Source organism: Orbicella franksi, chromosome 3, assembly GCF_964199315.1.
Source record: "Orbicella franksi chromosome 3, jaOrbFran1.1, whole genome shotgun sequence".
Lineage (NCBI taxonomy): Eukaryota > Metazoa > Cnidaria > Anthozoa > Scleractinia > Merulinidae > Orbicella > Orbicella franksi.
In genome coordinates this window covers 33,627,914-33,655,707 of record NC_138147.1, presented here as the reverse complement: position 1 = coordinate 33,655,707, position 27,794 = coordinate 33,627,914, and the positions used below count along the sequence as shown (strand labels likewise).

The 27,794-nt window shown below is 39.7% G+C and overlaps 3 protein-coding genes and 1 pseudogene across 5 annotated transcripts in view; 3 read left to right on the top strand and 1 right to left on the bottom strand.

The window, feature by feature from the left end:
• Nucleotides 1-100: 100 nt before the first annotated feature.
• Nucleotides 101-3,109, top strand: LOC145482208 (uncharacterized; the record flags this gene model as incomplete). Its single annotated transcript, XM_081460829.1, has 4 exons — nucleotides 101-175; nucleotides 1,107-1,499; nucleotides 1,973-2,200; nucleotides 2,846-3,109. Coding segments are annotated over 4 exons (960 nt in total), but the record flags the coding sequence as incomplete, so codon positions are not given.
• Nucleotides 3,110-5,251: 2,142 nt separating this feature from the next.
• LOC145482207 (uncharacterized) lies at nucleotides 5,252-13,438 on the top strand. The gene is made up of 6 exons (XM_081460827.1): nucleotides 5,252-5,518; nucleotides 7,321-8,016; nucleotides 8,470-8,513; nucleotides 9,793-10,188; nucleotides 10,664-10,891; nucleotides 11,572-13,438. The coding sequence occupies exons 2-6, from the start codon at nucleotides 7,953-7,955 to the stop codon at nucleotides 11,809-11,811; spliced, it is 972 nt and encodes a 323-aa protein (XP_081316953.1). The 5' UTR covers nucleotides 5,252-5,518; nucleotides 7,321-7,952; the 3' UTR covers nucleotides 11,812-13,438.
• Nucleotides 13,439-15,672: 2,234 nt separating this feature from the next.
• On the top strand, nucleotides 15,673-20,383 carry LOC145482206 (uncharacterized; annotated as a pseudogene). Its single transcript, XR_014048735.1, has 3 exons — nucleotides 15,673-18,392; nucleotides 19,274-19,501; nucleotides 20,132-20,383. The product of XR_014048735.1 is annotated as an uncharacterized LOC145482206 (transcript).
• Nucleotides 20,384-21,870: 1,487 nt separating this feature from the next.
• Nucleotides 21,871-27,794, bottom strand: part of LOC145482204 (uncharacterized) — a 6,898-nt gene continuing 974 nt past the window's right edge. The window contains exons 2-7 of one of the 2 annotated variants that reach the window (XM_081460825.1): nucleotides 26,866-27,086; nucleotides 26,266-26,389; nucleotides 25,448-25,591; nucleotides 24,889-25,070; nucleotides 23,367-23,561; nucleotides 21,871-22,881 (exon numbers count right to left, since the gene is read on the bottom strand). In XM_081460825.1, the coding sequence (XP_081316951.1) occupies nucleotides 22,733-22,881; nucleotides 23,367-23,561; nucleotides 24,889-25,070; nucleotides 25,448-25,591; nucleotides 26,266-26,389; nucleotides 26,866-27,046 (975 nt within the window). In that variant the 5' untranslated portion in view covers nucleotides 27,047-27,086 and the 3' untranslated portion in view covers nucleotides 21,871-22,732. Of the gene's footprint in view, nucleotides 22,882-23,366; nucleotides 23,562-24,888; nucleotides 25,071-25,447; nucleotides 25,592-26,265; nucleotides 26,390-26,865 lie in introns of both variants that reach the window. The other variant, XM_081460826.1, reaches the window with a different exon arrangement.

Sequence of the window (27,794 nt, the reverse complement as noted above, 5' to 3'; positions counted from 1 at the left end):
GAAGTCCTAAACGAATTTGTTATTCATTAGCGTCATTTGCACTTTTTAGACCCCTAACCGTTTCGCTGAAATTATGTTAATTTTTTAATAATCTGTCTGATTCTTCATTGAGAATTTGCTCATACTTTCAGCCCACTTAAGAGAAAAAAGAAGCTCCCAAGTACCCGCTTCTGAGGTAAGTGCAAATTGCTCCCGTGTCTACTGTCGGAAAAAGTGTTTGTTTTCGAGAAATCTTAATTATGCTGACAAGTTTTCGATTCATGTCCTATTCAGATGGAATGATATTTATCCCTGTAATGCCGTCCAGTCTTCATGATATTGTTGCTTTAGGCATGGATCGTCGGTTTCAGTCACGACTTAAAAACAAGTGATCACGTGATATCGAATTTGCAACTTTTGAATCCTTCGCCTTCAAGGAGCACAGCCACGGTTTGGGCATATTGAAAAGTTTAGCCTCAATTTTTCAAATTCGTCGTTTGTAATCCGTGTTAATATTCTCCATCCTTAGCCATCCTTGTTCCTTTTCGGTTTATCGTAATGTCTTTGGTGTTTTTCTATCTTATTAAACGGTTATTTTCAGGTTTCCTACCATTTAAAGGTAATTTTGTGGCTAAAATAACTCAAAATACCGTGACTGCGCTCCTCTAAGTAAATATCATCAAGTGTTCCGTGACTTTTTTGAATCGAAGACTGAATCAAAAAAGAGAAACTAGCGGTACGTAAAAAGGGCTTGAAAAAGCCATATCTACAATCATGTGAGAGAAGAAGCGATCAAGATCACTCTTACCTTAACCGTCTCTTGTCTATAGTCAATCTTTGGACGTCGTGCGATTGCCTCAAGGATACGTCACGTTCCACTCCGCTGAAATTCACGGGCTCAGTTTCATAAATTCCCGGAAACGAGTTCGATTGCTGATGACGGTTTTGAGTAACCAGGGAGAGTGAAGAGACGTAACTGACCATTGCGGTTGCTCAGGAAAAATCATAATAGCGTGAAGCGTGTAGGCATGACAGAACATCAGAAAAAGACTCAAAATATTTTGAGAATGTAATAATCCGGAATATTTCTACCACATTCCATATATTTATGACCTCACTTCTCACAGATAACAGTCACCCTGAAGATTGACTGGAATGTCAGCGTCATTAATAAAGAAGTACCAGCCAGTTACGTCACAAATGTGCAGAACGGAACAGTGTTGGTGGACATCCTTAACAAAGCAGCAGCGGACAACAAACAAGGGCCTTTTAACAAATACGAAAGCAAGTACTTTGGTGGTCTGGGATACTCGATAACGGCCATGAATGGCACACAACAGAACTCTACTACTGGTTATTACTGGTTTCTTTTTGACGAGCAAAGTGGAGGCGCTCTTCCATGCGGAGTGAGTTCGTACGTTCCTGTAAACCAGTCTACCACCATTTTTCGGTATACGACTTACTCGAGTCACAACGATACCGTCACTGGATATTGCAAGACTTTTCCTCTCCAAGAACAGGTTGGTGACTAGTCTTGTTGTCAGTAATTCTTAATTCAGGACCTTAACTCTGAAATCCTCTAGTTAAACGACATTCTCTGCCTGCATAAAAACCATCGCCTCAATTACTGCACATTTCTAGTCCGCTATTACGTACACTTGCATCATGACGACAAACACAGGACCAATCGAACCAACATCACCCTGATCACTACTAACTCCTCTTTTACAATCCTCCACCTTTATTATCACAGTTTTCGCCGTTAATACCACCTCCATAACACCGCCATCATCCCTTCTACTACTGCCACCTTGGAAAAGGCCACTGCTATCAACAATGTCGCTACTTCCTCCTCCACTACAACCACCACTAACTTTATCTTCCTCCCTCTCTCTATCACCGCTGAAACCTCCACTATCATGAACTCCTTAATTAATATCTATTTAAATTACATAAGTTGTTCTCAATACCAAAACCATGCTATATTTTACAGGTTCCACCCCCTGCGATCACAGTTACCCTTGAAATGGACTGGAATATTACCAGTGTTGGCAAACCGATTCCTGCTTCCTACACCACGCAGGTTGCGAAGGACACTGTTCTCGTGGACATTGTGAACAAGGCCGCCAACGAAAATAAGAATGGCCCTTACAATAGGTGGACTTCAACCTATTACGGTGGGCTCGGACATTTCATTACTTCCATGAATGGTACTGAACAGGTATGTGTTCATAATCTGAATTCTCCTCAGTGTAATTCATACATTTTCTACGATGCTCCTCAGGAGAATTTGGTATTTTCACAGATGATCTCGTCTCGTAAAGATCAAGAGAAGTAGAAATGAAAGATGATTTAAAGGAGCTCAGCCACAGTATTTTGAGTTATTTTGGCCACGTACCAAATTACCTTTAAATTAAAGGAAACTTAAAAATAGTAGTTTACTGAGATAAAAAAAAAAATCAAATAGATAATAATAAATCATAAAGGAACAAGCTAGGATGGTTAAGGGTGGAGAAGATTAACACAGATTACTAATTGAAAGACGAACTTAAACAATTTACCCTAAACTTTCAAGATGCAAACTGTAAGGTAGCTCCGTTAAAAAGTATCACAAACCATCGTGGATTGGGTGGCGAAGGGGCATTTTTTCGATGTTGCAGTTGTAGTCCTCTTTACAGCCAGCCACGATTTTCATACAGCAACTCTTATTCAAAACCATCCCCTGCAGCAGCCACCTCTGTACAATGAATAATTAATTTTGCCCCAGACTGGCTGTAATGGGGAGATTCTGATCACTGTCATGCCGTCTTCATGGATGTTGTCCTGTGTTTTGATAGTTTTTCATCCATTCCTTTTGTCCAATCAGGATCCCAGTACAGACACATATTGGATGATTTACGATAAAGCGACCGGAAAACTCACTCCACTCGGAGTAGATTCGTACAAGCCACAGGATGATTCAACTACGATCTTTAGGCTTGTGACAGGGGCCAGTCACGAAGAAGCAACACCAACAGCAACAACCATTCCTACTGAAGGGGATTCGAGCTCTAGCCCGGGCAAATTTGTTGGAGTGGGCATGGTTGCCCTTTGCCTTCTGGCAGTTAATGAAGCGTTGCTGTTATTGTAACTCCATCCGGGAACTCTAGCAACATTATGAACCAAGCTACAAAGTTGCAATGTGTTTTATTAAGCACAGTTTGCTTTGTTCTGCATTTAGTACTAGATTTTATTGGCTAAGTCAGCTTAAGAGTAGCAGTATGGTTATCTTTAATCTGTGCAACTAGGGTGTCATTATGAAACCAAGCTAAAATGCTGCAATATGTTTTAATAGAAAGCGCAGCTTTCACTGCACTGCATTTAGTATTAGATCTTATAAGCTAAATTATTAAGTCAGCTTTAGAGTAGTAATATGGTTACTCAGTTTAATCTGCAGTGCAGCTAGCCTTGGATTTTATTCTGAAAGCACGATTTCAAACAGTTGTAATAAGCACTTTCCAGTATAATCAAAAAGCACATTTAACAATGAGGAAGTCAATACCTGCCTGCCTTATTAGGGCACTTTTCCAAACTAAAACAAAGCAATTACGACCAATGACAACAAGGGTTAACAGCACAATGAGCCATTGAGAACTCGAAGCAGATACACGTAATCGGCGAGCATGGGAAAACTGAACGCGGGTGACCAAGTCGTGATTGGTTTGGTTTTGCATCTGATCGTTGAATGGATGGAAAGAAAATCTTGAATCTCAAATTGTTAATTTACCTTTATGACTTCCCTTCTCTTTGTTAGTTCACGAAAATTTGATTTTGCATCAAAACAATAACCTTTTTTTTATTCCAGAGATGCATAGTCCATCAAGACGTTTTATGTGCATAGTTAAAAAGAAACAAAAATATATTGGACTCACTAAATCGGTACTAACCCTCAGTTTTTTCAAGACAAACTAAAGCTTGTACCGATGAAATATGTGTAATCATGAAGAAGCATAATTAGTAATTCGTCAAATGCCTGGCTTTACGCACGTAGACGAATTCAAAACCCGTCTCAACCAAGTTCGTCTCTAATTAAGTTGCCGTTCAAGACTGGGCACTAGGTAGCTCGTCTTCAGGTATAACCTGTCTTTTGCCCGTCTTTATATCGAGACACACAATTCACTCATGCATGGGAGGCGCGGTGACCTCATGGTTAGTGCGCTCGCCTCTGGATCGAGCGGCCTGGGTTCGAGCCCTGGCCGGGTACATTGTGTTGTGTTCTTGGGCAAGTAACTTTACTCTGACAGTGCCTCTCTCCACCCAGGTGTATAAATGGGTACCGGTGAACTTAATGCTGGGGGTAACCCTGCGATGGACTAGCATCCCAGCCAGGGGGGAGTAGAAATACTCCCAGTCGCTTCATGCTACAGAAACCGGAGATAAGTGCCGGCCTGATGGGCCACTAAGCTCGTATGCAGACTTTAACTTTATCATAATCAGACGCACTACAATCCACATGGATTATGCTTCTCTAGTTTAAAAACCCTAATTATTACTCAGTTGATGAATTCCTTTCTTCTCATCACTTGTAAGGAGAAATTAGATATTTATCACGCAAATAAAGTGGAGCCAACATATCCAAAGAGCTGTTTTATTTCATCAGATGTCCCCAATAAATAACTCTTTGAACAGCTTTAAGGCTTCTCTTCTAAAGAAATCGTTCTTGCTCGTAATAAAACGTCAAAAGCATTCCGAGATCTTCGCCAACATAATTTTGAAAGTACTTAAATTGTTTGCCATTCTGCACTGAAAAGTTCTTCGCCTTTAGTCCTTTGAGTCCCACAATCATATATTTATTTCACGCATTAAAACCCACAGATACATGTGGTATTTACAATTTTGCATCTACGGATTCGCGGCGAACCGTGTTAAAGACCCTTATGTATTCTTTTTTAAAACAAAAATTCGTGACAATAAATTCTTAAAATAAATTCCCCGAGTGAACGACCAGAATGTAACGTTGGCCATTTGCGTTCCTTAAAATTCTTCATACAGTTTCCTTTACTTAAATTAAATTTAAAAATCGAAGAAGAAAGGATAAATACGCTATAGAGTAAATTTATCGATTCATTTTGGAAGAAAAGCTAACCTGTACTGACTCAGGTTTTTTAAATGGAGGCCAGGCCTAGGAAGGTAACTTGAAAAGGAACTGATCAACATTTAGAGAGTTTAAGTAACCACGACGGCGACGCGGAGGACAACGTCAATCAAAAAATTAATGTAAATTTACCTACGAATCTCGCGATACTCTAAAGTCATTTACTTTTTTATCACTGTAAACACTATCACGAAACTGAATCTGGAACACAGCGATAAATTTGAAATAGAAATTTAAAAAATTAGCCGTCGTGGTTCACGTTCTCCAGACAACGCAAAATTTGGTCATTTCACGTTGTTGTTTTGCAGAGGACGGCAAAGAAATGTACCAAGAATTCTAACGTATGTGCAGAGCCATTTTATTGTCCATTAACTCTTTTGCTACGTTCCCGTTGTCGTTGCCATCGTTTTCTTAAGAGGCCCTGCGCCTAAGAAACGACCGATGATTTCCGGCTAAAAAATAAAATCGGCCGATTTTTATCTCCCAAGTAGAGGTTACCGAATACTATTTAAAAATGAATTTCTTTTGTTTCAGTTTCGCTTTAAACCAAAAATATCGAGCCGCAAACTTTCTCCGTCTGATAGCAGCAAAATCAGGCCGAAAATAAGGCCCCGCAAAATACTGTTCAGAAATTACTATCGCAACGCAAAATAATGAGAAAACTACACAGTGTTGAAGAAAGAGGCCTTTTAATGTAATATCATTCGATAAACATCAAAAAACTGCCGAAGCGACTAAAAAATAAAGTTTCAAATGTTGCATACTAAATTAGATGGAGCGTTGGAGCTGATTTTAAAATAATTATTTCTCAAAAGTTCAACGCTTTTGAAAGCAATCACAGTGATGAATTAGACATTGGAGGGATACACATCACGTCCCTGGAAAAACATTTTTCGGCCAAAGTATATTGACCTTGTACAAAGCGTTCAAAGTTACCGTGTTTACCGTTATCCTGCTACTTCGGCGAAACACTTCTCTTTTGCCAATACGGCCGTGGATAGCGTGTTAAACGCCACTTTAAACCTTGCTAGGCGTTCAAAGACCATCCTGAATAGAAGGATGTAGAATTGAAAGAGAAAGGAAGATGAAAATTACGCAGAAAAAGAAAATAACTCGAAATTACCATCTGCTAACGAAAGTTGAATCTGGAAAATGTCGTCGCGTGACAGCGGCCATTGACCTCATTTGTACAAATAGCGGCGGAATCCAAACGAATGCACAAATAGAGAAACAATTTTCCCGGCCAGAAAACGTTAAGTGGAACATTGTTATGTTATTTTTCACAAATGATGGTCACTCAAAAAGAAAAACTTCCCCAACCGCCACACCGTTTTGGCCGCAGCGTGATCTGAGTTATGGGGTCACGACTAGATCCCCAGCCGCTGACCGCCCAAAGGACATTGCAGACTCGTTTTCCCACGCTCTTACGACTTGACGTGACAAATGACGTCAATGGCCGCTGTCACGCGACGACATTTTTCAGATTCAACTTTCGTTAGCAGATGGTAATTTCGAGTTATTTTCTTTTTCTGCGTATTTTTCATCTTCCTTTCTCTTTCAATTCTACATCCTTCTACTCAGGATGGTCTTTGAATGCCTAGCAAGGTTTAAAGTGGCGTTTAACACGCTATCCACGGCCGTATTGGCAAAAGAGAAGTGTTTCGCCGAAGTAGCAGGATAACGGTAAACACGGTAACTTTGAACGCTTTGTACAAGGTCAATATACTTTGGCCGAAAAATGTTTTTCCAGAGACGTGATGTGTATCCCTCCAATGTCTAATTCATCACTGTGATTGCTTTCAAAAGCGTTGAACTTTTGAGAAATAATTATTTTAAAATCAGCTCCAACGCTCCATCTAATTTAGTATGCAACATTTGAAACTTTATTTTTTAGTCGCTTCGGCAGTTTTTTGATGTTTATCGAATGATATTGCATTAAAAGGCCTTTTTCTTCAACACTGTGTAGTTTTCTCATTATTTTGCGTTGCGATAGTAATTTCTGAACAGTATTTTGCGGGGCCTTATTTTCGGCCTGATTTTGCTGCTATCAGACGGAAAAAGTTTGCGGCTCGATATTTTTGGTTTAAAGCGAAACTGAAACAAAAGAAATTCATTTTTAAATAGTATTCGGTAACCTCTACTTGGGAGATAAAAATCGGCCGATTTTATTTTTTAGCCGGAAATCATCGGTCGGTTCTTAGGCGCAGGGCCTCTTAAACTCCCTAATTGATTAATTATGACTGTTCGAGTGATATTACAGAAAACTAATTCGACATCATGTCACGTTGCCGCTGTCCACCACATGAAGAATGCACTTTTTGAGGCAGGATGGAATGTTACACACATTTGTGTGATTTCAAAGGCTCTTGAGTAGTTTATTTAATCTGGCTTATTTTAATTAACTCAAGCAACCTTGGTTTTGTTTCGTGTCGTTGTGTCTGAAGCTCCGCTACTATTCCAGACCTTGTTCAGCTCAATCTTCCAATCCTATCCTAGACTAGAACCAAATATTCCACCCTTTCTCAGACTACACAACACGAAATTAAAGCGCTACGCTTCACGACGGCAAATGCCCATAGAGCCAAGAGATTATAATCTCTTGATAGAGCTTTGTATGGGAGAACTTTCCTCCTAAAAGGGTATTCGAGGAGGGGAGGGGGCTTGTCTGCGAGAAAACCATCCGCATTCATTACGTAATCGTGTCAATTCTTGATTGGCTCCAGCAATACTGAGTGGCACTTTAATTTATGAGCGAACACAACAGTGACAACTCCCACATTTGTGAATAAGACATCTACTGATAACAGCTTTATTTGGCCGGGAGCGAAAACCAAAAGAGATGAAGACAGCATCAGTTATTTCGCTCGTATTCTTCTTCTGCAGCTTTTTTATCAGCAGTCAAGGTATACTTTTAAACTTTATGCTCAGTAAGTTTAGCACTCGTTGCCGATACTACCCACCAGTGTTATTTCCGATCGAAGCCAACAAACTAGAACTGTCTAAAGTTAATAACCCTTTCTTGCAAGACAACAAACAATAGTTGTAATACAAAGGCCTTTAATTTATTCAAGCATGATGGATCCAAAATTGAGTTGCTCTCCTTTGACGATCTTTCGTCTTGTTAAGTGTATTAACTAAACTTAAGCTTCTTATTTGAAAGATAGAATTTGAGCAATACTTGGAACATGCTTCCGGATGGGCAATGAAATCGAAAGTTTTCTTCCGAAGTCCTAAACGAATTTGTTATTCATTAGCGTCATTTGCACCTTTTAGACCCCTAACCGTTTCGCTGAAATTATGTAAATTTTTTTAATAATCTGTCTGATTCTTCATTGAGAATTTGCTCATACTTTCAGCCCACTTAAGAGAAAAAAGAAGCTCCCAAGTACCCGCTTCTGAGGTAAGTGCAAATTGCTCCCGTGTCTACTTTCGGAACAAAAGTGTCTTTTTTTCGAAAAATCTCAATTATGCTGACAAGTTTTCGATTCATTTTCTATTCACATGGAACGATATTGATCCCGGACGCTTTTGTTTGCTTTAGGCATGGATCGTCAGTTTCGGTCAAGACCTAAAAACAAGTGTCGAATTTGCAACTTTTGAATCCTTCGCTAATTATTTATGAGCATCCTTACTGCGCACGCAAATTTACAAGCCACGTCATGCATGAGAACGCGCGCTATGTAATAAAATGAACAATGATAGGCTAGATGGCCATTGCTATAGCTTTGCCTGGATTTAACGATCTTGGACGTTCGATGACCCTTACTCTTCTTTCCAGAAACAGATTTTATTTACAATTATCTCCACATTGTCCAAAATGAACAAAAAAATCAATGTTGGAAGTTAAAAAAATTTCTCAAGCTTTCTGTCCACGAGACATCGAATCCTGCCATCTTGCGACAGTTGCCAGGCGCGTGAAAGTATGGTCGCTAAATGCGAACTTTTTCTTCAAGGAACCTCACCAGCTGTCTAAATTCACTTAATAGATCCACTTAAACAATATTTGGCAGAGAACATTTCACTTCCAAGATCTAATTGCAATATTTTGGGGCTTACAGAAACTGTGGCCTTATACGCTAACGAAGCCCGAGTCTTTCAGATTTAGGGTGTTCTTCCGGGCATGTTCTCTCCAAAACGAAATCGGTGTTCCCCAATTTTTTTTTTTTTTTTTTCACTGTCTGAAAAAGAAACGATCTTGGAAAATTTTTGTGCGAACGTCCTTAAGTAAATATCATCAAGCGTTCCATGACTTTTTGAATCGAATACTGAATTAAAAAACTAGCGGTGCCTAAAAAGGGCCTGAAAAAGCCATATCTACAATCGTCTATGAGAAGAAGCGATCAAGGTACCTCTTACCTTAGTCTTCTCTTGTCTATAGTCAATCTTTGGACCTCGTGCTATTGCCTCAAGGATACGTCACGTTCCACTCCGCTGAAATTCACGGGCTCAGTTTCATAAATCACCGGAAACGAGTTCGATTGCTGATGACGGTTTTGAGTAACCAGGGAGAGCAAGAGACGTAACTGACCATTGCGGTTGCTCAGGAAAAATCATAATAGCGCGAGGGCGTGTAGGATTGATAGTAGATCAGAAAAAGACTGAAAATATTGTGATAATGTAATAATCCGAACTGAATATTTCTGCCACATTTTGTATATTGATGGCCTCACTTCTCACAGATAACAGTCACCCTGAAGATTGACTGGAATGTCAGCGTCATTAATAAAGAAGTACCAGCCAGTTACGTCACAAACGTGCAGAACGGAACAGTGTTGGTGGACATCCTTAACAAAGCAGCAGCGGACAACAAACAAGGGCCTTTTAACAAATACGAAAGCAAGTACTTTGGTGGTCTGGGATACTCGATAACGGCCATGAATGGCACACAACAGAACTCTGCTATTGGTTACTACTGGTCGCTTTTTGACGGGCAAAGTGGAGGCGCTCTTCCATGTGGAGTGAGTTCGTACGTTCCTGTAAACCAGTCTACCACCATTTTTCGGTATACGACTTACTCAAGTGGTCACAACGGCACCGTCACTGGGTATTGCAAGACTTTTCCTCCCCAAGAACAGGTTGGTGACTAGTCTTGTTGTAATTCTTAATTCAGGACCTTAACTCTGAAATCCTCTAGTTAAAATTATATTCTCGGCCTGCATAAAAACCATCGCCTCAATTACCGCAAAGACTGTTAGTCCGCTATTACGTATACCTGCATCATGACGACAAACACAAGCCCAACCGAACCAACATCACCCTGATCACTACTAACTCCTCTTTTACAATATCCCGCCACCATTACCATCACCGTTTTCGCCGACAATACCATCTCCATAACACCGCCATCACCCCTTCTACTACTGCAATCTTAGAAAAGGCCACTACCATCAACAATGTCGCTACTTCCTCCTCCACTACAACCACCACTAACTTTATCTTCCTCCCTCTCTCTATCACCACTGAAACTTCCACTATCATGAACTCCTTAACTAATATTTATTTAAATTACATAAGTTGTTCTCAATACCAAAACCATGCTATTTTGTACAGGTTCCACCCCCTGCGATCACAGTTACCCTTGAAATGGACTGGAATATTACCAGTGTTGGCAAACCGATTCCTGCTTCCTACACCACGCAGGTTGCGAAGGACACTGTTCTCGTGGACATTGTGAACAAGGCCGCCAACGAAAATAAGAATGGCCCTTACAATAGGTGGACTTCCACTTATTACGGTGGACACGGACATCTCATTACTTCCATGAACGGTACTGAACAGGTGCGTGTTGAACATCTGAATTCTCCTGAATGTAATTCATACATTTTTTGCGATGCTCCTCAGAAGAATTTAGTATTTTCAGATGTTATCTCTTCTCGTAAAGATCAACAGAAGAAAGATGATTTAAAGTAGCCCAGTCACCGTAGTTTAAGTTATTCTGGCCACGCACAAAATTACCTTTAAATTGAAGGAAACCGGAAAATAGTTTACCAAGATAGAAAGACACCAAAGAGATGACATCAAACCATAAAGGAACAAGGATGGTTAAGGATGGAGTAGCTTAACAAGAATTACAAATCGATGCAAACAACGAGCTTGAAAAATCTCTCTAAACTTTTCAAGATACACAAACTGTAACGTAGCTCCTTTAAAACGTATTGCAGACCATCATGGATTGGGTGGCGAAGGGGCATTTTTTCCATGCTGTAGTTAACCATCAGTGCAGTCTTCCTAGCAGCCAGCCACAGTTTGTCGACCTGAGCGTGTAGCGATCCAAACAGCAGCTCTTACTCAAAACCAATCCCTACAGAGGTGCCTACAGCAGCCAACTCTGTACAATGGATAGTTAATTTTGCCTCAGACTGGCTCTAATAAGGAGATTCTGATCACTATAATGCCGCCTTCATGGATGTTGTCTTGTGTTTTGATATTTTTTTTATCCATTTCTTTTGTCCAATCAGGATTCCGGTATATACTGGATAATTTACGATAAAGCGACTGGAAAATCCATTCCACTCGGAGTGGATTCGTACAAGCCACAGGATGATTCAACCACGATCTTTAGGTTTGTGACAGGAACCAGTCACGAAGAAGCAACACCAACTGTACTGGGGCCCAACTCTAGCCCGGGCAAACTTGTAGGATTGGGCCTGGTTACCATGTGCCTTCTGGCGGGTATTGAAGCGTTGCTGTTCTTTTAACCCCATCAGGAACTCTAACAGCATTATGAAACCAAGCTACAAGGCTGGAATATGTTTTAATAAGAAGTACAGCGTTCACTGCACCGCATTTAGCATTAGATCTTATAAGCTAAGTCACCTAAAAAGTAGTAATATGGTTACTTTTGTTCTGGGCAACGAAGGTTTCATTACTGATGAAAGCACGATTTTCCGTCCGTTGTGATAAGCACATTCTATTGTAGAAGCGTACATTCAAGGACTACACTTAACACTGATCATGAGGAATTCAATAATTGCTTACCAAAAAGGTCAATGAAAACAAACATTGACAACCCAATGAACCAATGAGAACTCGACGCAACTACACGTGATCAAGTCGAGACTGGTTACGATTTTGCATGTGATCAGTTGAATAAGTGTAGCGAACCTTTTGACCTTGTTCCATTTGTTAATTTACCTTAATGACTTCCGTATAGTTGTTATTTCATAAGAATTTGAATTGGTAGTTCGTCAAAACAATAGCCTGCGAGTAGGTCTCTGGTGGTCTGGGTTTCCCATTCAAGCACTGGTTTCTGTCTTTTCGCTTTTTGGCGCGTGGGCGAGTTTGAGAGGGATGTAGCGGGGGAAGGGGTTTGTCTCATCTCAAGTGTATGTCTTCGCCGCTCGTGCCCCCGGTCCAAACACGAGAGCTTACAGGCGTAGACGAATTCATTAGCCATCTTAACCAAGTTCGTCTCTTAGACGTAAACTTATTAAGGATTTTATAGATTCCTAATTCTAGTTAATTAATCTTAATGAATCTTAGAGTTTTTAAGTAGTTTTAAATTATTATTGTATTGTCTTTGAAAAGCCTCTAAAGGGAAAGTCAATAAAGTATGTATGTATGTATGTATGTAGACTGGGCACTAGAGCTAGATAGTTCGTCTTGACGAGTCTTGACGTACCACTTATGTTGTGTCCGTCTTCAAATTGAAACACATAACCGGGCACCCTAAAATCTTGCCCAAGTCCGTCCCCATGGATTTTGCTTCGGTATAATATCGCTGGTTAATAAAAACTAGATCATTGAGTAATGCAACTCGAGAGTTTTCATTGGCTTGTAGCCATCATAGGTTATGAGCAACAATACCATGCTCTACAAATATGGTAAGCATACGCGTGATCTTTTGGGGCTTTTTTATTTTTATTCTAGTCTAGTCCTCTCTATTTGGGGAGCATTTTTGTGAAAGAATTATTCCACTCGCTCTTGTTGTACATCAGATGATTATAGCCAACTTAGCGTCACGCGCCTCGTTGGCTATCTACCATCTTATATCCAACGTGCGTTCGTGGAATAATTGTTAATTATTACCCAGTTTCTTTATTCTTATCACCTGTCTCCTTTTGAATGTTTTTATTTTGTAAGGAGAAAATAGACACTTACTGCGCAAATAAAGTAGAGTCAACATATCCATCACATCTGTTTTATATAGGAAAACGTTGGGAATAAATCACTGTTTACTTTACCAATGTCACTCTCTTAATTTAGCCACTAACCTTAATACAGTGAAACCCCAATTAAGCGGACACCCTCTATTAAACGGACACTTACCCTGGTCCCGAAATTAACGTGTTATATTTCCCTTTATAAACCCTTATTAAACGTTTAAATATTTTAATTTTGTGCCTACTCATCTACTCATTTATTCTTTTCCTCCACTTTTACGACTGCTCTGTCATCAGTGGAGTGGAAACCAGACTATTTTTTAGGATTCCTGTGATGAAGCCGTGATTTAACATACAATCTTTCCCTAATTCTGGTGCATAACCGACGACTCGTCCAAATTAAACGGGCGAGACGAATTAAATGCTGAGAAAATTTCACCCAGGTCAGTTGGCGTATGTATTACCTATCAGACGCGGTAAACTGTTTTGGTTCACTCTTTCTGGCGGACAACGAACTGACTCAAGAATGCCAGCAACTGATCGCTTTTAGAGCCAAAACTGAGATTTCAGCTATCACTGATCCAGTTTTAACAAAAGAGTGTTTCTATCGAAGAACTATCGGCTGATAGTTGCCGCGCGGAAATTTGATGTTCTTAAAACAAACATTTGCCCGACCTCGCTTCAGGGACAAAAAATATGCTAGCTTTCTGTAAGAACGCTTGTTTACAGAAAAATTTGCATAGACGAGTACCATCCATCCGGGCATTTTACTCGGAAGAGCAGTCTGGGCAGGGAGGCCTCTCCGCCGATGAACACTATCGCGTCACGTTCTCAATTTAAACCAGTAAGAATTGGAGAAAATTTAGATGTGAAATATAGATAGGTTTAAGCATGTACTGTTTACCACTCAATCAATTGAACTCCGGTGTTTAGATAAGAAGATAAGCCGCTAGCAACGTCTGATCATGATAACCAAGAAACCTGAGACCATCGAGAAGGCTTTTCACCAGCGGCTTTCGATGTTAGCTGATGTTGTATTTGTTTAGAGTAGGCCATACTGGCCTCGTTTGCCTACATTATTTCTGCCACATCACACAAAATGCCAAATCTTCAATACTCAATCGTTGTGATGAAAGTCGTCCCATGTAGCGCTGACGCTGAAAGTAATTTGATGTGTTTCGTGGAAATCAACCCCCTGATATAAATTCCGTTGACTGATTCAGAGCTATTTAGGGAATAACGAAACTTTTGCCAAAATTCTACAGGAATCCATTCCCTTTTAAGGAATGGGAGATTAGAACCGTCAACATCGCGTTCCTTTGTGTATAGGTAATCTCGCCAACTCTTGATTGGCTGCACTTATTTAGAGTAGCACTTGATAAGCGAACGCAAAAGTGACTGCTCAGACACATGCGAATAAGACCATTGAGAAGAGCCTTTTTGGAGAGCGGGAACTAAAACAGAACGGAGATGAAGATGTCACCAGTTCATACTTTATTGCTCGCTTTCTTCTTTTGCAGCTTTTCCAACGGCATACAAGGTAGAGTTTTTCACTTTCAGTCTATTTAATGAGTCAGTGGCATCCGTCGGTACTCTCTAACCGTAGCGGACGGTGTTATGACTTTCGGCAAGTACTAAACCCTAAACAACAAAACGAAATCGCCGAAACAAAATGAACGAAACAAGACAGCCGAGGCTGACCGAAACGAGCGAAACGAAATGAAATCACCGAAGTAAGCAAAACCCGTTATCATTATCGTTTGCACAGTGGAAAAGTACATTTTCCAAATATTTCCGACACCGCGGTTTCGTTGGTTTAGTTCCGCATTTGACGATGGTATAAAGATGGAAAAGGCTTGTCAAGACAAGGAACAGTCTGGAAAACTATTTAAAATTATTTAAATAAACAATAACAACTAGACGGGATTGGTGCAAGAGAGAGGATTGAAGATTTTGCTTGTTTCGTAGTATCACAAAAACATCGTTTAGAGGAAGGGAAGAGGATTGTACCCAAAGAATTGTCACAGACACAAACTCTCGTGCCGTCTGCTTCGCCGCAAATCGAGCCTAAGGATGCGTTCCTTTGGGGTGATCCGGATCCGGATCAGTGATCCAAGATCACTCGGGTCATGGTGCATCAAAGGAACCGACGAATCCACTCTAGTCACGGATTCATCGGTTCCTTTGATGTACCATGATCCAAGTGATCTTGGATCACTGATCCTGATCAAGATCATCCCAAAGGAACGCATCCTAAGTGAAAGGTTGTTATGGCAGCAGTGTTGAGTTAATTTAGTAGCTTTTGGCGTAAAATTTAAAGCCATTATCCAGTTTGGAATCAAATCAAACGCGACGAGATCCATGGCTAGATACATCGTTATACAACGGAAGTCCTCCGTGTAACAGTTACCATGATATTAATTGACTGTTTGAAGTGATCCGTAGAAATCAACCAAGTAAATTCCGTGAACATTGAGAGAATATCGGACATTTGGCAGCAAGTTTAATCCACAGATATCCATCAAGCTTTTTTTAATGGATCCTGTGTAGCTTGTATTTATTCATACATAAACTTTATTTTTTTTTCTTTTTAGTTCTTTTAAATCTTTAAAATGCTAAAACTTCGTATATTCTCTGTCCCAGCTAAAAAATACTTCTTCCTCATAAATTTTTTTGGATATATTTAGGCACAGGTCCCGCCGTGTATCATCAGATTCTCAGAAACACAGGATTTCCTTAATTTCCACGCATGCCCAAAATTTTTGTTTGTTTGTTTTTTTATAATAACATTTACATGTTACACAGCTCACGACTATACAACGCGTATTAAGTCGCTTACATGTAAAAGGTGACCGCATTCGAGAGCAACATTCGTGGAAATTAAGGAAATTCTAAGTTTCCTAGAATGCGGCGTGCGAGCACAGACAGGTTCAAGTTTGGGAGCATACTTGTCATCCATGATACCCTCTGGATCATACCTATCTTCTGAAAAGCGACGAAGGCGGCATTTCTAATCCATGACAAGGAATAAAATAATTTTGGCATTGAAATTATAACCTACATAGGACTCCATAGAATAATAGATGGATTTCTATAACGACCTTTGCTTATTTCAGTCACTTCGGTTCGTTTCGATCAATTCGACCTTTGTTTGGTGGGTTCCGGCTTTGTTCTTTCGCGTTTTAGATCATGTCGTTATTTTCGACATTGACTGAAACTAACCCACGACCCTTTCTGTGCAAGACAGCAAACACTGGTTATAATTTGGCGGCCTTTATGTACATGTATTTTATGCGACGTGTCAAGCGTTCATTGTAGAATGTCGAGTAGTGTTCGTTTGTTTTGATATCCTTCCGTCACGGTCTTGTAAAGTTTTCATTATAGTACTGAACTGAACGGTAGAATTTGAGCAAAAAAAAACTTCCACTGCATTAAGGATCAGCATAGACATAGCTCCCGACACATTTACACTTTCTAGCTCCCCTTTGGCTAACATAATGTTAATTTTTGAATAATGTGTCTGATTACTCGTTGACCCAGCCCAGCTCAGAGAAAAGAGAAGTCCTCTCAAACCCGCTTCCGAGGTAAGTACGAATTGTTCCGATGCCAAGTTAGTGAAAACGTGTTGTGTTTTATTCGGAAATCTTATGTGACGAGTTTACATTTATTATTTCCCATTCTTTGCAATCATTATTTAGGCTGAATAATATCGCACGCCTATTGGAAATGACGTTTCTTTTTCCTTTAGGAATGCACCGTCGGTTAAAAAAAAGTGATCACGTGATAACAATTTTGCAACTTCTGAATTCTTTGCGGTGAAAAATTTGAATTGTATAATGGCGAAAACTGCGATTAAAAAACTCAGCAAACTAATTTGTCTGAAACATGGTAACTACAACTGATTACTTGACATTACGTTATTACGCCATCATCATAACTTTTAGTTTTTTTAACCTATTACTGACAACAATTGCGCGTAAAACGACCTAAAAAACATTTCAACAGGCTTCTTTGATCCATAATAGCAACATGCCGTCATACGTCAGGATCCTTAGCGTTAACTCTGCTGACATTCACCCCATGAAATAATTTACGGAAACCAACCAGGAGAAGGGATAAGCAACAGCCGTTGGCGGTTGCTAAGGAAAAAAGTTGAGCCCCGATAGTGCCGGCACAAAGTGTTATAATAAGCTTAATGTTTGGCCGATTCGTTTCAAATTTGGACACCAAAAGGATCTTTGAGAGATCTTCACATTGGAAGCATAAAATCGTACCCCCCTCCTGAATCAGACTTGATTAACCACCCCTCAAGTTTTTTAAACTTTTGCACTTTACAATTTTACGGTCAAGTTAATATCTGATAAAAATCTGCAAACCCAGAGCTGCAAATTAAGCTATTGTTAAGCGGTATACCCAGTATATACAAGAAATAAGGTATTTTGGAACGTTTTAATGTTTTTACTTAGCACACTCCTCAATTCAATTTGTGACATTTTGTATCTCTCTTGTGATGATTTAGGACATACATGCCCCAAACAATACCTTTCAACTGGTATATTACTTGTGGTCTTTCGATCTACTGTTATCATTTTAGAAAAATAAGGTTTTTCTCCGGGGCTGAAAGGGTTAAGAGCGTGATCAGGAAGCGTGAAGACTTGGCTGTGCATCCGAAAAAGATGTAAAATATTGTGACGTAGCTCTTATATAACTCCTAGCTTTATGTATTCCGGTGTAATATTTACCCAATTTACAGTATTTATGGCGTCATGCCGTACTTCTCACAGATCACAGTCACCCTGAAGATTGACTGGAATGCCAGCGTCGTTAATAAATAAGTACCAGCAAGTTACGTCACAAAAGTGCCGAACGGAACCGTGTTGGTGGACATCCTTAACAAAGCAGCAGGAGACAACAAACAAGGGCCTTTCAACAAATACGACAGCACGTACTACGGAGGTATTGGGTATTATATAACAGCCATGAATGGAACACAGCAAAACTCTACTACGGGTAATTACTGGTTCCTTTTTGACCAGCAAAGCGGAGGAGCTCTTCCATGTGGAGTGAGTTCGTATGTTCCTATAAATCAGTCTACCACCATTTTCAACTATACGACTTACTCAAGTCATGGCGAGAACGTGACTGGTTATTGCAAGCAATTCCCCTCTTCTGGAGAGGTTTGTAACTAGTCTTGCTTCCATAGTTTATTCTTGATCTTAACTCAGAAAACAACATCTACATGAGGAAAAAGCGAAGAAGGCTGGCTTACTGGATATTACTTTTTTCATAGATTAACACTTAGTGGCTTGCAGACCTTACAAGTTTCAAATTAATTTAAGAACGAATTACAAAAGTCGACTTGAAATCTCCTAGAATAAAAGAATTATTTGTGCACAACTAAAAACAATGTAAGCCGGATAGAAAGGTGTGAGTACCTCTAGGGAAAAATAGCGTCAACTGTTTGTTCTAAAGGGCCAAAAACCATGTCGATGTTATGTAAATAACTGCCAAAAGAAATTTCTACATTTTATTTTTGAAGATTAGTTGTATAGGAAAAGATGAGATGAAATTTTAGTCAAAAGTAACATGTATGCAGCATACGATCAGTATTCACACAGGTTACAGCAAAATATAACTTCGGGAATAAAGGATCAGTGTCTCAAAACAAGAAGGAAATTTGTCCATTTTTTAAATGATACCTTAGTTTTTCTTGTGTTCTTGCAACCTTTTTTCTATTCTTTCATGGTATTTGAGCTGGTTAACAAAAATTTACAGGCTTGGGGATTGACCACCAGATCTAGATTTATTTTTGTTCTGTAGTTTAAACCAGCACTGTGAGGATCAAGGTTATTATAAAATTCTGTGTTTCTGAGTCGACACCGACCGATCCAGGCTGCTTTAGTTGATGTTAATTATTCTCTCTCTATACAAAAATCTAGAATGTTCGCAGTCAACAAATAAGTGATCGATAGATTGCAATCTCGAAACGGAATAGTTACTTAAAATTTTATACTAGAAAAAATCTTGTATAATAACAAAGACATGATCTTTCGTATAGGTACCGCCCTCTGCAATCACAGTTACGCTTGAAATGGACTGGAATGTTACCATCGTTGATAAACCGATTCCTGCTCCATACACCACGCAGGTTGCAAAGGGCACCGTGCTGGTGGACATTATGAACAAGGCCGCCAACGAAAATACAAATGGTCCTTACAACAGGTGGACTTCAACCTATTACGGTGGGCTCGGACATTTCATTACTTCCATGAACGGTACTGAACAGGTAAGTGTTCATCATCTGAATTCTCCTCAGTGTAATTCATACATTTTCTACGATGCTCTTCAGGAGAATTTGGTATTTTCACAGATGATCTCGTCCCGTAGAGATCAAGAGAAGTAGAAATGAAAGATGATTTAAATGAGCTCAGTCACAGTAGTTTGAGTTATTTTGGCCACGTACAAAATTACCTTTAAATTGAAGGAAACCTAAAAATAAAAAAAAAACATCAAAGAGATAATAATAAACCATAGAGGAACAAGGATGGTTAAGGGTGGCGAAGATTGACACGGATTACTTAAAAGACGAACTTCGTTGAAAAATTTAGACTAAACTTTTCAAGATGCACAAACTGTAACGTAGCTCCGTTAAAAAGTATTACAGACCACCGTGGATTGGGTAACGAAGGGGAATTTTTTTGATTTTACAGTTGCAATCCTCTTTATAGCCAGCCACGATTTCCATACAACAGCTCTTACTCAAAACCAACCCCTACAGCAGCCTCCTCTGTACAATGGATAGTTAATTTGGCCTCAGACTGACTGTAATAAGGAGGTTATGATCACTGTAATGCCGCCTTCATGGATGTTGTCTTGTGTTTCAATATTTTTTTAACCATTTCTTTTGTCCAATCAGGATCCCAGTACAGACACATATTGGATGATTTACGATAAAGCGACTGGAAAACCCACTCCACTCGGAGTGGATTCGTACAAGCCACAGGATGATTCAACCTCGATCTTTAGGCTTGTGACAGGGGCCAGTCACGAAGAAGGAACAAACAGTCCTACTGTACAGGAGCCCAGCTCTAGCCCGGGAAAACTTGTTGGAGTGGGCCTGGTTACCCTTTGCCTTCTGACGGTTATCGAAGCGTTGCTGTTATTGTAACTCCATCCGGGAACTCTAGCAGCATTATCAACCAAGCTACAAAGTTGTAATGTGTTTTATTAAGCACAGCGTTCACTGCACTGCATTTAGTATTAGATCTTATAGGCTAACTAAGTCATATTAAGAGTAGTAATATGGTTACTTTTAATCTGTGCAACTAGCCTTGGATTTTACTCTGAAAGCACGATTTCAAACAGTTGTGATAAGTACTTTCAATTGTAATCAAAGAGCACATTTAGCAAAGAGGAAGTCAATAACTACTTCCCTTATTAGGGCGGTTTTTTCCAAACTAAAACAATCCAATTGCAATGACCAATGAAAGCAAGGGTCAACAGTACAATGAAGCAATGAGAACTCGAAGCAGATACACGTAATTGGCGCGCGCGGGAAAACTGAACGCAGGTGTCCAAGTCGTGATTGGTCTTGTTTTGCATCTGATCGTAACCTCAAATTGTTAATTTACCTTTACGACTTCCTTGTTTGTTATCTCATGAGAGCTTGATGGTGCCTCAAAGTAGTGACCTTTTTTATTCTGTAGAGAGGCATGGTCCATGGCGACGTTTTATGCGCATAGTTTAAAAACAGCAAGAATTATCAGACTCACTAAATTGGCACTAAACACTCAGTTCTTTCAAGACGGATTAAAGCTCATAGCTTGTATCGATGAAGTATGTGTAATCATGAAGAGGCATAATTCGTCAGATGCCTGCTATTACACTCGTAGACAAATTCATTACCCGTCTCGACCAAGTTCGTCTCATAGTTGACTGGGCACTAGGTAGCTCGTCTTCAGGTATAACCTGTCTTGTACCCGTCTTTCTACCGAGACACCTAATTCACGCATGCATGGGAGGCGCGGTGGCCTCATGGTTAGTGCGCTCGCCTCTGGATCGAGCGGTCTGGGTTCGAGCGCTGGTCGGGGACATTGTGTTGTGTTCTTGGGCACGACACTACTCTGACAGTGCCTCTCTCCACCCAGGTGTACAAAGGGTACTGGCGAATTCAACACTGGGGTAACCCTGCGATGGACTAGCGTCCCATCCAAGGAGGAATAGAAATACTCCTAGTCTCTTCATGCTACAGAAACCGGAGATAAGCACCGGCCTGATAGACCACTAAGCTCGTATGCAGACTTTACCTTTATCATAATCAGACGCACGACAAGCCACACGGATTATGTTTCTCTAGTCTAAAAACCCTAATTATTACTCAGTTGATGAATTCATTTCTTCTCGTCACTTGTCTGCTTTTAATTTTTTTCATATTGTAAGGAGAAATTAGATACTTATCACGCAAATAAAGCAGAGCCAACATATCCACCCACAGCTGTTTTATTTCATCAGAGGTCACCAATAAATGACTCTTTGAACAACTTCAAGGCTTCTCTTCCTAAGAATTCGTTCTTCCTCATAACAAATGGACAAAAGCATTTCCGAGATCTTTGCCAACATAATTTTGAAATTGCTAAAATTGTTTGCCATTCTGCACTGAAACGTTCTTCGCCTTTAATCCTTTGAGTTCCACAACCATATATCTATTTCACACATTAAAACCCACAGATAATGTGGTATTTACAATTTTGTATCTACCGATTCGCGGCGAACCGTTTTAAAGACCCTTATGTATTTTTTTTTAAAAACAAAAATTCGTCACAATAAATTCTTAAAATAAATTCCCCGAGTGACCGACCAAAATGTGACATTGGCCATTTGCTTTCGTTAAAATTCTTGATACAGCTTCCTTTACTTAAATTAAATTTAAAAATCGAAGAAAGGATAAATACGCCATAGAGTAAATTTCTCGATTCATTTTGGAAGAAAAGCTAACCTGTGCTGACTCAGGAAATTAAATGGAGGCGAGGGTTATTAAGGTACCTTGAAAATGAAGTCGACGTGAAGAACTGGTCAATATTAGGGAGTTAAAGTAACTACAACGGCGACGCCGAGGACAACGTCAATTAAAAAATCAATTTAAATGTTACCTACGAATCTTGCGATACTCTAAAGTCATTTACCTTGTTTATCACTATCAAAACTATCACGAAACTGAATCTGGAACACAGCGATAAATTTGAAATAGAAAATTAAAACATTAGCCGTCGTGGTTCACGTTCTCCAGACAACGCAAAATTTGGTCATTTCACGTTGTTGTTTTGCAGAGGATGGCAAAGAAATGTACGCACGTAATGTACGAAATGTACGAAATGTACGCACGTGCACAACCATTGTATTGCTCATTAAATATTTTGTTAAGCGACGTTCCCGTTATCGTTGCCGTCGTGGTTTTCTTAAACTCCCTAGTTGATAAATTATGACTGTTCAAGTGATATTACAGAAAACTAATGCGACATCATGTCACGTTACCGCTGTCCACCACATGAAGAATGTACATTTTGAGGCAGGAGGGAATGCTAAGAGAATTGATAAGATCTAGACTGCACGGAGAAAGTAACTTGCGAATTGACAGACGACAAAGTCGTTTCAGACTCTTAGGTTTGCCTACAAAACAAAGAAAAGAAAATTCACTCAGGCAAAAAAGTTAACAACAACAATAAGAGACTTTTTAGACTAAATGGAACAGCACAACGCAACCAAGAACAAAGCACTAAGGGTCACCCTTCAAAGCAAAAAAGTAGTTATCCAATCATAAGCCGATGTGGTGAAAGCGGGAAAACATGCTGTCATTCAATCAGAAGACGATGTGGTAAGAACGGGGAAACATGTAACCGCGGCAAGCGCGGGAAAAAGATTGATTTGTGATTGGCCACAGCCTTCAACTGATAGGCCCGATCTTTCCTGTGATTGGTTGAAGCACGCTGTACGATTGTGCGAAGCACTCAGCAAACTGACGCGTAACTGAGCTTGTTGAAGATGCTAGAGTTAACCGACAAGAGTTTTGCGGCTAATTTAACAACGGGTCATACTACTACATATCACCGACAATATTAATTCTGTAGTAAATATTGAAAGCCCTAGCTTCTTACCATGGCTTTCCCAAAATAAATGTAGCAGTTGCTGATATGATCCCAACAGCTCCATATTTGGCCCATTTCCATATCGAGTCACCAATGATTGAAGTATGGTCTCCGCTGAGTTACCGCTGTCATCCATAATATCATACCGTGCGCCATACTCTACCAGAAGCTGCGTCAAAGGCCCTGACTCCTCCCCTCTAAGAACTTCAAAGCAAAGGAAAAGCATTATGAAAGAACGTATAATGCCTTGACTTATATTTTATACCAGTTCATACTGGGGTTTTGGGTGAACTTAGTATCTGAAAAACCTCTTAAAGATCCTGGAAGTGTTTATAGGAAATGAACTGATTTAAAAAAATGATAATAAAAGACTCCGGTGAGGTTTCTGTGATCTTTTCTAAACCTACTCATTATTTACAGTGTATGTTCTGTAAGGGCGTTACATGTTCTGTAAGGGCGTTACTAAGTTCAAGATAGAAAAGTTGAAGGGACAGGGGGTACTAGTAACCAGAACAATAACGATAGAGCCCATGGGGGAATCCCAAAGGACATGGGTGCTCAAGAAGAACCCCTTAGAGCTACAAAGATCCTGTTTAGTGGGTGTGGCTAGAAATGCTTTTCACCCCTAAGAGGTAACAATTCCAAAACAAGACATTATCTTCTGTGACGTTTTTTTGGCTCGATACCCTTTAAGGTACCACAAAAGCGCCAGCTGTGGACCTTTTGAGGCTGAGCACCCTAAGCGGTGCCAAAACGGCTTTTTTAACCACTAAAAGCCACGACAGGCACCCCCATCCTTTTTATATATGGGAATCCCCCTGGGAGATAGAGAGGCCACGATTTTAGGATAAACACCATTAAAGAGTTTAGGGTCCTGCTCAAAGTGAAAGGTCTACTCTGTGTACCTAGATGTGAGCAAAACAAATCAAAATTGGCAATGTTTTGTTTCTAACATTCGTAAAATTTCAAGCAAGGAGCGTCAACTTAAGTTGATGCAAAAAAATGAATATGGAATAGTGGCTTATGAAATTGTCTAATTGTCAAGGAATAGTGAAAACCACAACTTGAAATTGTCAAGGAATATTGAATATTTCAATCTTTATAAATTTTTAACACAGCAAAAACAAATACTAATGCATCAGAACCTGACTATGGATTGAATGCTCCTGGAAGCATTACACTTCAGTCACTGAAAGGGTTTTCATTGTAACTTTGTCGTTCACTCATTTCCAGGGTGTTAGGGTTGTCCTAATTGTACGCAAGTGACAAAAGTTTTCGTAACTGTCAACGGCAACAAGAAAATGACTCCACCAATATGGACCATTTGCCTAGTTCCTAAGCCTCACTATTTTGGTTCTGTCAATCGTTTATGTCACATGGTCCATCACAGAAATGTCACCAAAATGAATTGACCATGAAGGCCTCCGAGAAAGCCGTCCGGGAACTAGGTAAGTGTATCATAAAAATTCACTGTCACAGTGAATTTTTCATATTTAACAACCTATTATGACGCGACAACATGCATGCCCACCTATATGAAGTGGTGTTCGGCCTTCCTCGGCTTGTACATTTGGGTCTGCTCCAGCGTCAAGTAAATACTGTACACAAGCCACACTCTGCGCCTCGCACGCCACATGCAGGCCTGTCTTGTAATGAGCTTTGTCTGTCTGGTTCACAAATGCACCATATTCCAATAGAAGCTTGACTACATCACTAGAAAAAAAGAAGTGTTTCCGTTTCATGTTTTTATCCTCGCATGCAAAATAGTGTATGGAGCATGTATCACATGATGCACTTGCTGAGTCACATGCTAGCAGAGGTACATTTTAGGAGAATAAACCATCACTAATAAGAAATATATTATGCTTCTCAGGTCCAGTGATGTTAAATTGTGCTATTTGTGGTAGTTTCTCTGTGTCAGCCAATCATGACAAGCAAACTGGGTTTACGAGCACAGATAATGGATCACAACAATACAAATTGAGCTTAATTTGTCCAACATTAACAACGTTCTGATCTTGTCACCCTCTTCTGTAGAATCATGTACATAGACTATAAACTACCACAGCCCAGTCCCTAAGACAACAAACCTATGAGCTCTCTGTGCTGCCAGAAATAACGGTGTTTGGCCCCAGGCTTCCTCCACATTAACCAAAGCACCAGCTGCTAGTAACACCAGTGCGCAGTCACAGTGTCCAAAGTATGCTGCTTGATGTAATGGCGTGCTGCCAAACCTGATGACAGATGTGGTGAGAGTCACACAAAAGGATAAGTCCCACCAGTTTGTGTTATTAATAAATAACTTGATGGTGCCTTGACCGACCAACTGTCCAACTAACTGAGCACAGCTACTAAATTTAGAATTAATAAAAAAAATTCATAACAAATGTGGGTCCATGCTTTTAAAAGATGTGTCTATGTGGTTGAATATTGCCCTTGGTATAATTTATTATCTTTCTCTGTTTCATATACATTACCATACACCAGAACAAAAATTGTTACAAGGGGTAAAACTTATTGAACCACAACATCTATCGAGTTAAAGATGCACACAGGAGTTTGGAAAGCACAAGTCAATGGATGCACAGTAGAAAACATGAACCAATTTTCTGTATTATTTTACCGAGGCTAGAAAATCCACATCTATGATAAATGTTAGGAAGACTATCATTCACTGTTTTCTAAATTAACCGGGTTCTTTTCTTGATAAGAGTGGGCTAAAGCTTTCTGCTCAGTTCTGATAATGGCAATTGTGTGAAACAATTTATGAAGCACAGGTATACATGCCCCGAGCCAGCATGCAGGCTTACACTTTTGAATTAGACCTTGCTGATTAACTGGCCATAGCTACAAGTAAAGACTGAACATAATGTTTGCATTACACACACTGAATTTGAAAACTAATCACCTTGATGTACAGTTAACATCAGCACCATGATCTATCAGGAGCTTCACACAGTTAACATGACCATGATAAACAGCAAGATGAAGTGGAGAGAGCCCGTCCTTCTCCTGTACATTCTGTTTTGCTCCTATACCAAGTCACAAAGAGAACAAGATACAATATAATTTCATAAATAAGTATTCTGCAACAAACCATTTTAACTGTCATTTAAAATCAATCGCGTATGGGGTCCATACTTCGATACATGGACTGACTGTTTTGCCCTTGAAGTACAAAGTACTTGGAAATTGAGGATTTCTATCTCATGAAACAGATCTGAGGAGACAAGGCTAACACCTTGTTTATTATATTTCAGATTGCTCAGGGAAAAAGGAAAAACCTTGAGACCAAGCATTGTGGGAAGAGGACTAAAACCCTCTTTGCATGAATGCTGAAAACCGTTTTTACAACTTCCTTGTAGAATATACCCCACAAAACTGACTGATCACAATCTTTAAGATATAGCAATGTTAGACATGAATTCCCCAGTTTTATGGCCGTCTAAGTCTGGTGCAGCTTGTCACTGGGTTTTCATTTTCATTTGATAAGCTATTCATGCCTTACCAGCATCAATCAGAAGCCGCACACAGCCAACGCGACCCTTAGCAGCTGCCAAGTGCAAAGCTGTCTGCTTAGTGTCTGGGTCCCTGAGGTCAGGGGAAATCTTTCTGTCGTGGAGGGCCCACCGCAGGTCATCTTCACGTCCCTCACGTGCTGTGAAGAAGAGCGTGTACCTCTGACCCATACCTTGGCAGTGTGCTCAGTGTGACTAGTACAAAGCAATGCTGAAATAAACCATTTGTAAGTCAATAAAAACATATACACGTAGTTCATTTCCAAAATAAGTGTTCTTGATCAAGCAGAGAAAAGGATCACAAAAAAATATTTTCCAGGGGGTCAATCAATTTTATTTCTATAACAATGAAAAGAAATGGTAGCAAAGTAATACTGTAGCCAGCACTGAAGCAGGTGGAAATTCTGAAAAGACAATAATTAAGGGGTGGTGAGTGGTAAATGCAAGACTTTGTGAGAAGACAAAACTAGCATTTTTCTTTATAATTATGAGCGCGAGACATTTCGACAATTAAAATTGTGAGACAGGGACTTCAAAGTATTTAAATGCGAGAGCAAGACATTCAGACTCTAAGACATTCCGGCATCATTTAAAAAAACAAACAAATCAGGACTTGGAGACTTTCTTAATGTTGCAAAAAAATGAGACTCCGAGACAGCTTTGTGAAATAATAGAGACTGTGAGACGCAAATGACTGCTAAGTAGCAAGACTGGGAGACCCATGAAATTCAACAAAAATTTTACAAGACCAAAGGTTTTTGGAGGTACATTTGGTACCCTTAATTAATAATAATGTGGACAAGATTTCTGTTCTGGTTTCTGAAACAAAACTTCCAAATTATATGTACTGCCAATTTAGAAATGAGTGATACAGTATTGCTTTGCAAGAGAGACACTATACAATGGTTCTGTAGGTTAA

Coding starts and splice junctions, on each gene's coding strand:
- LOC145482207 (XM_081460827.1), top strand. CDS start 7,953: ATGAAGACAGCATCAGTTATTTCGCTCGTATTCTTCTTCTGCAGCTTT. Junction 8,017..8,469: donor CTTTTTTATCAGCAGTCAAG/GTATACTTTTAA, acceptor TCATACTTTCAG/CCCACTTAAGAGAAAAAAGA. Junction 10,189..10,663: donor CTTTTCCTCCCCAAGAACAG/GTTGGTGACTAG, acceptor TATTTTGTACAG/GTTCCACCCCCTGCGATCAC.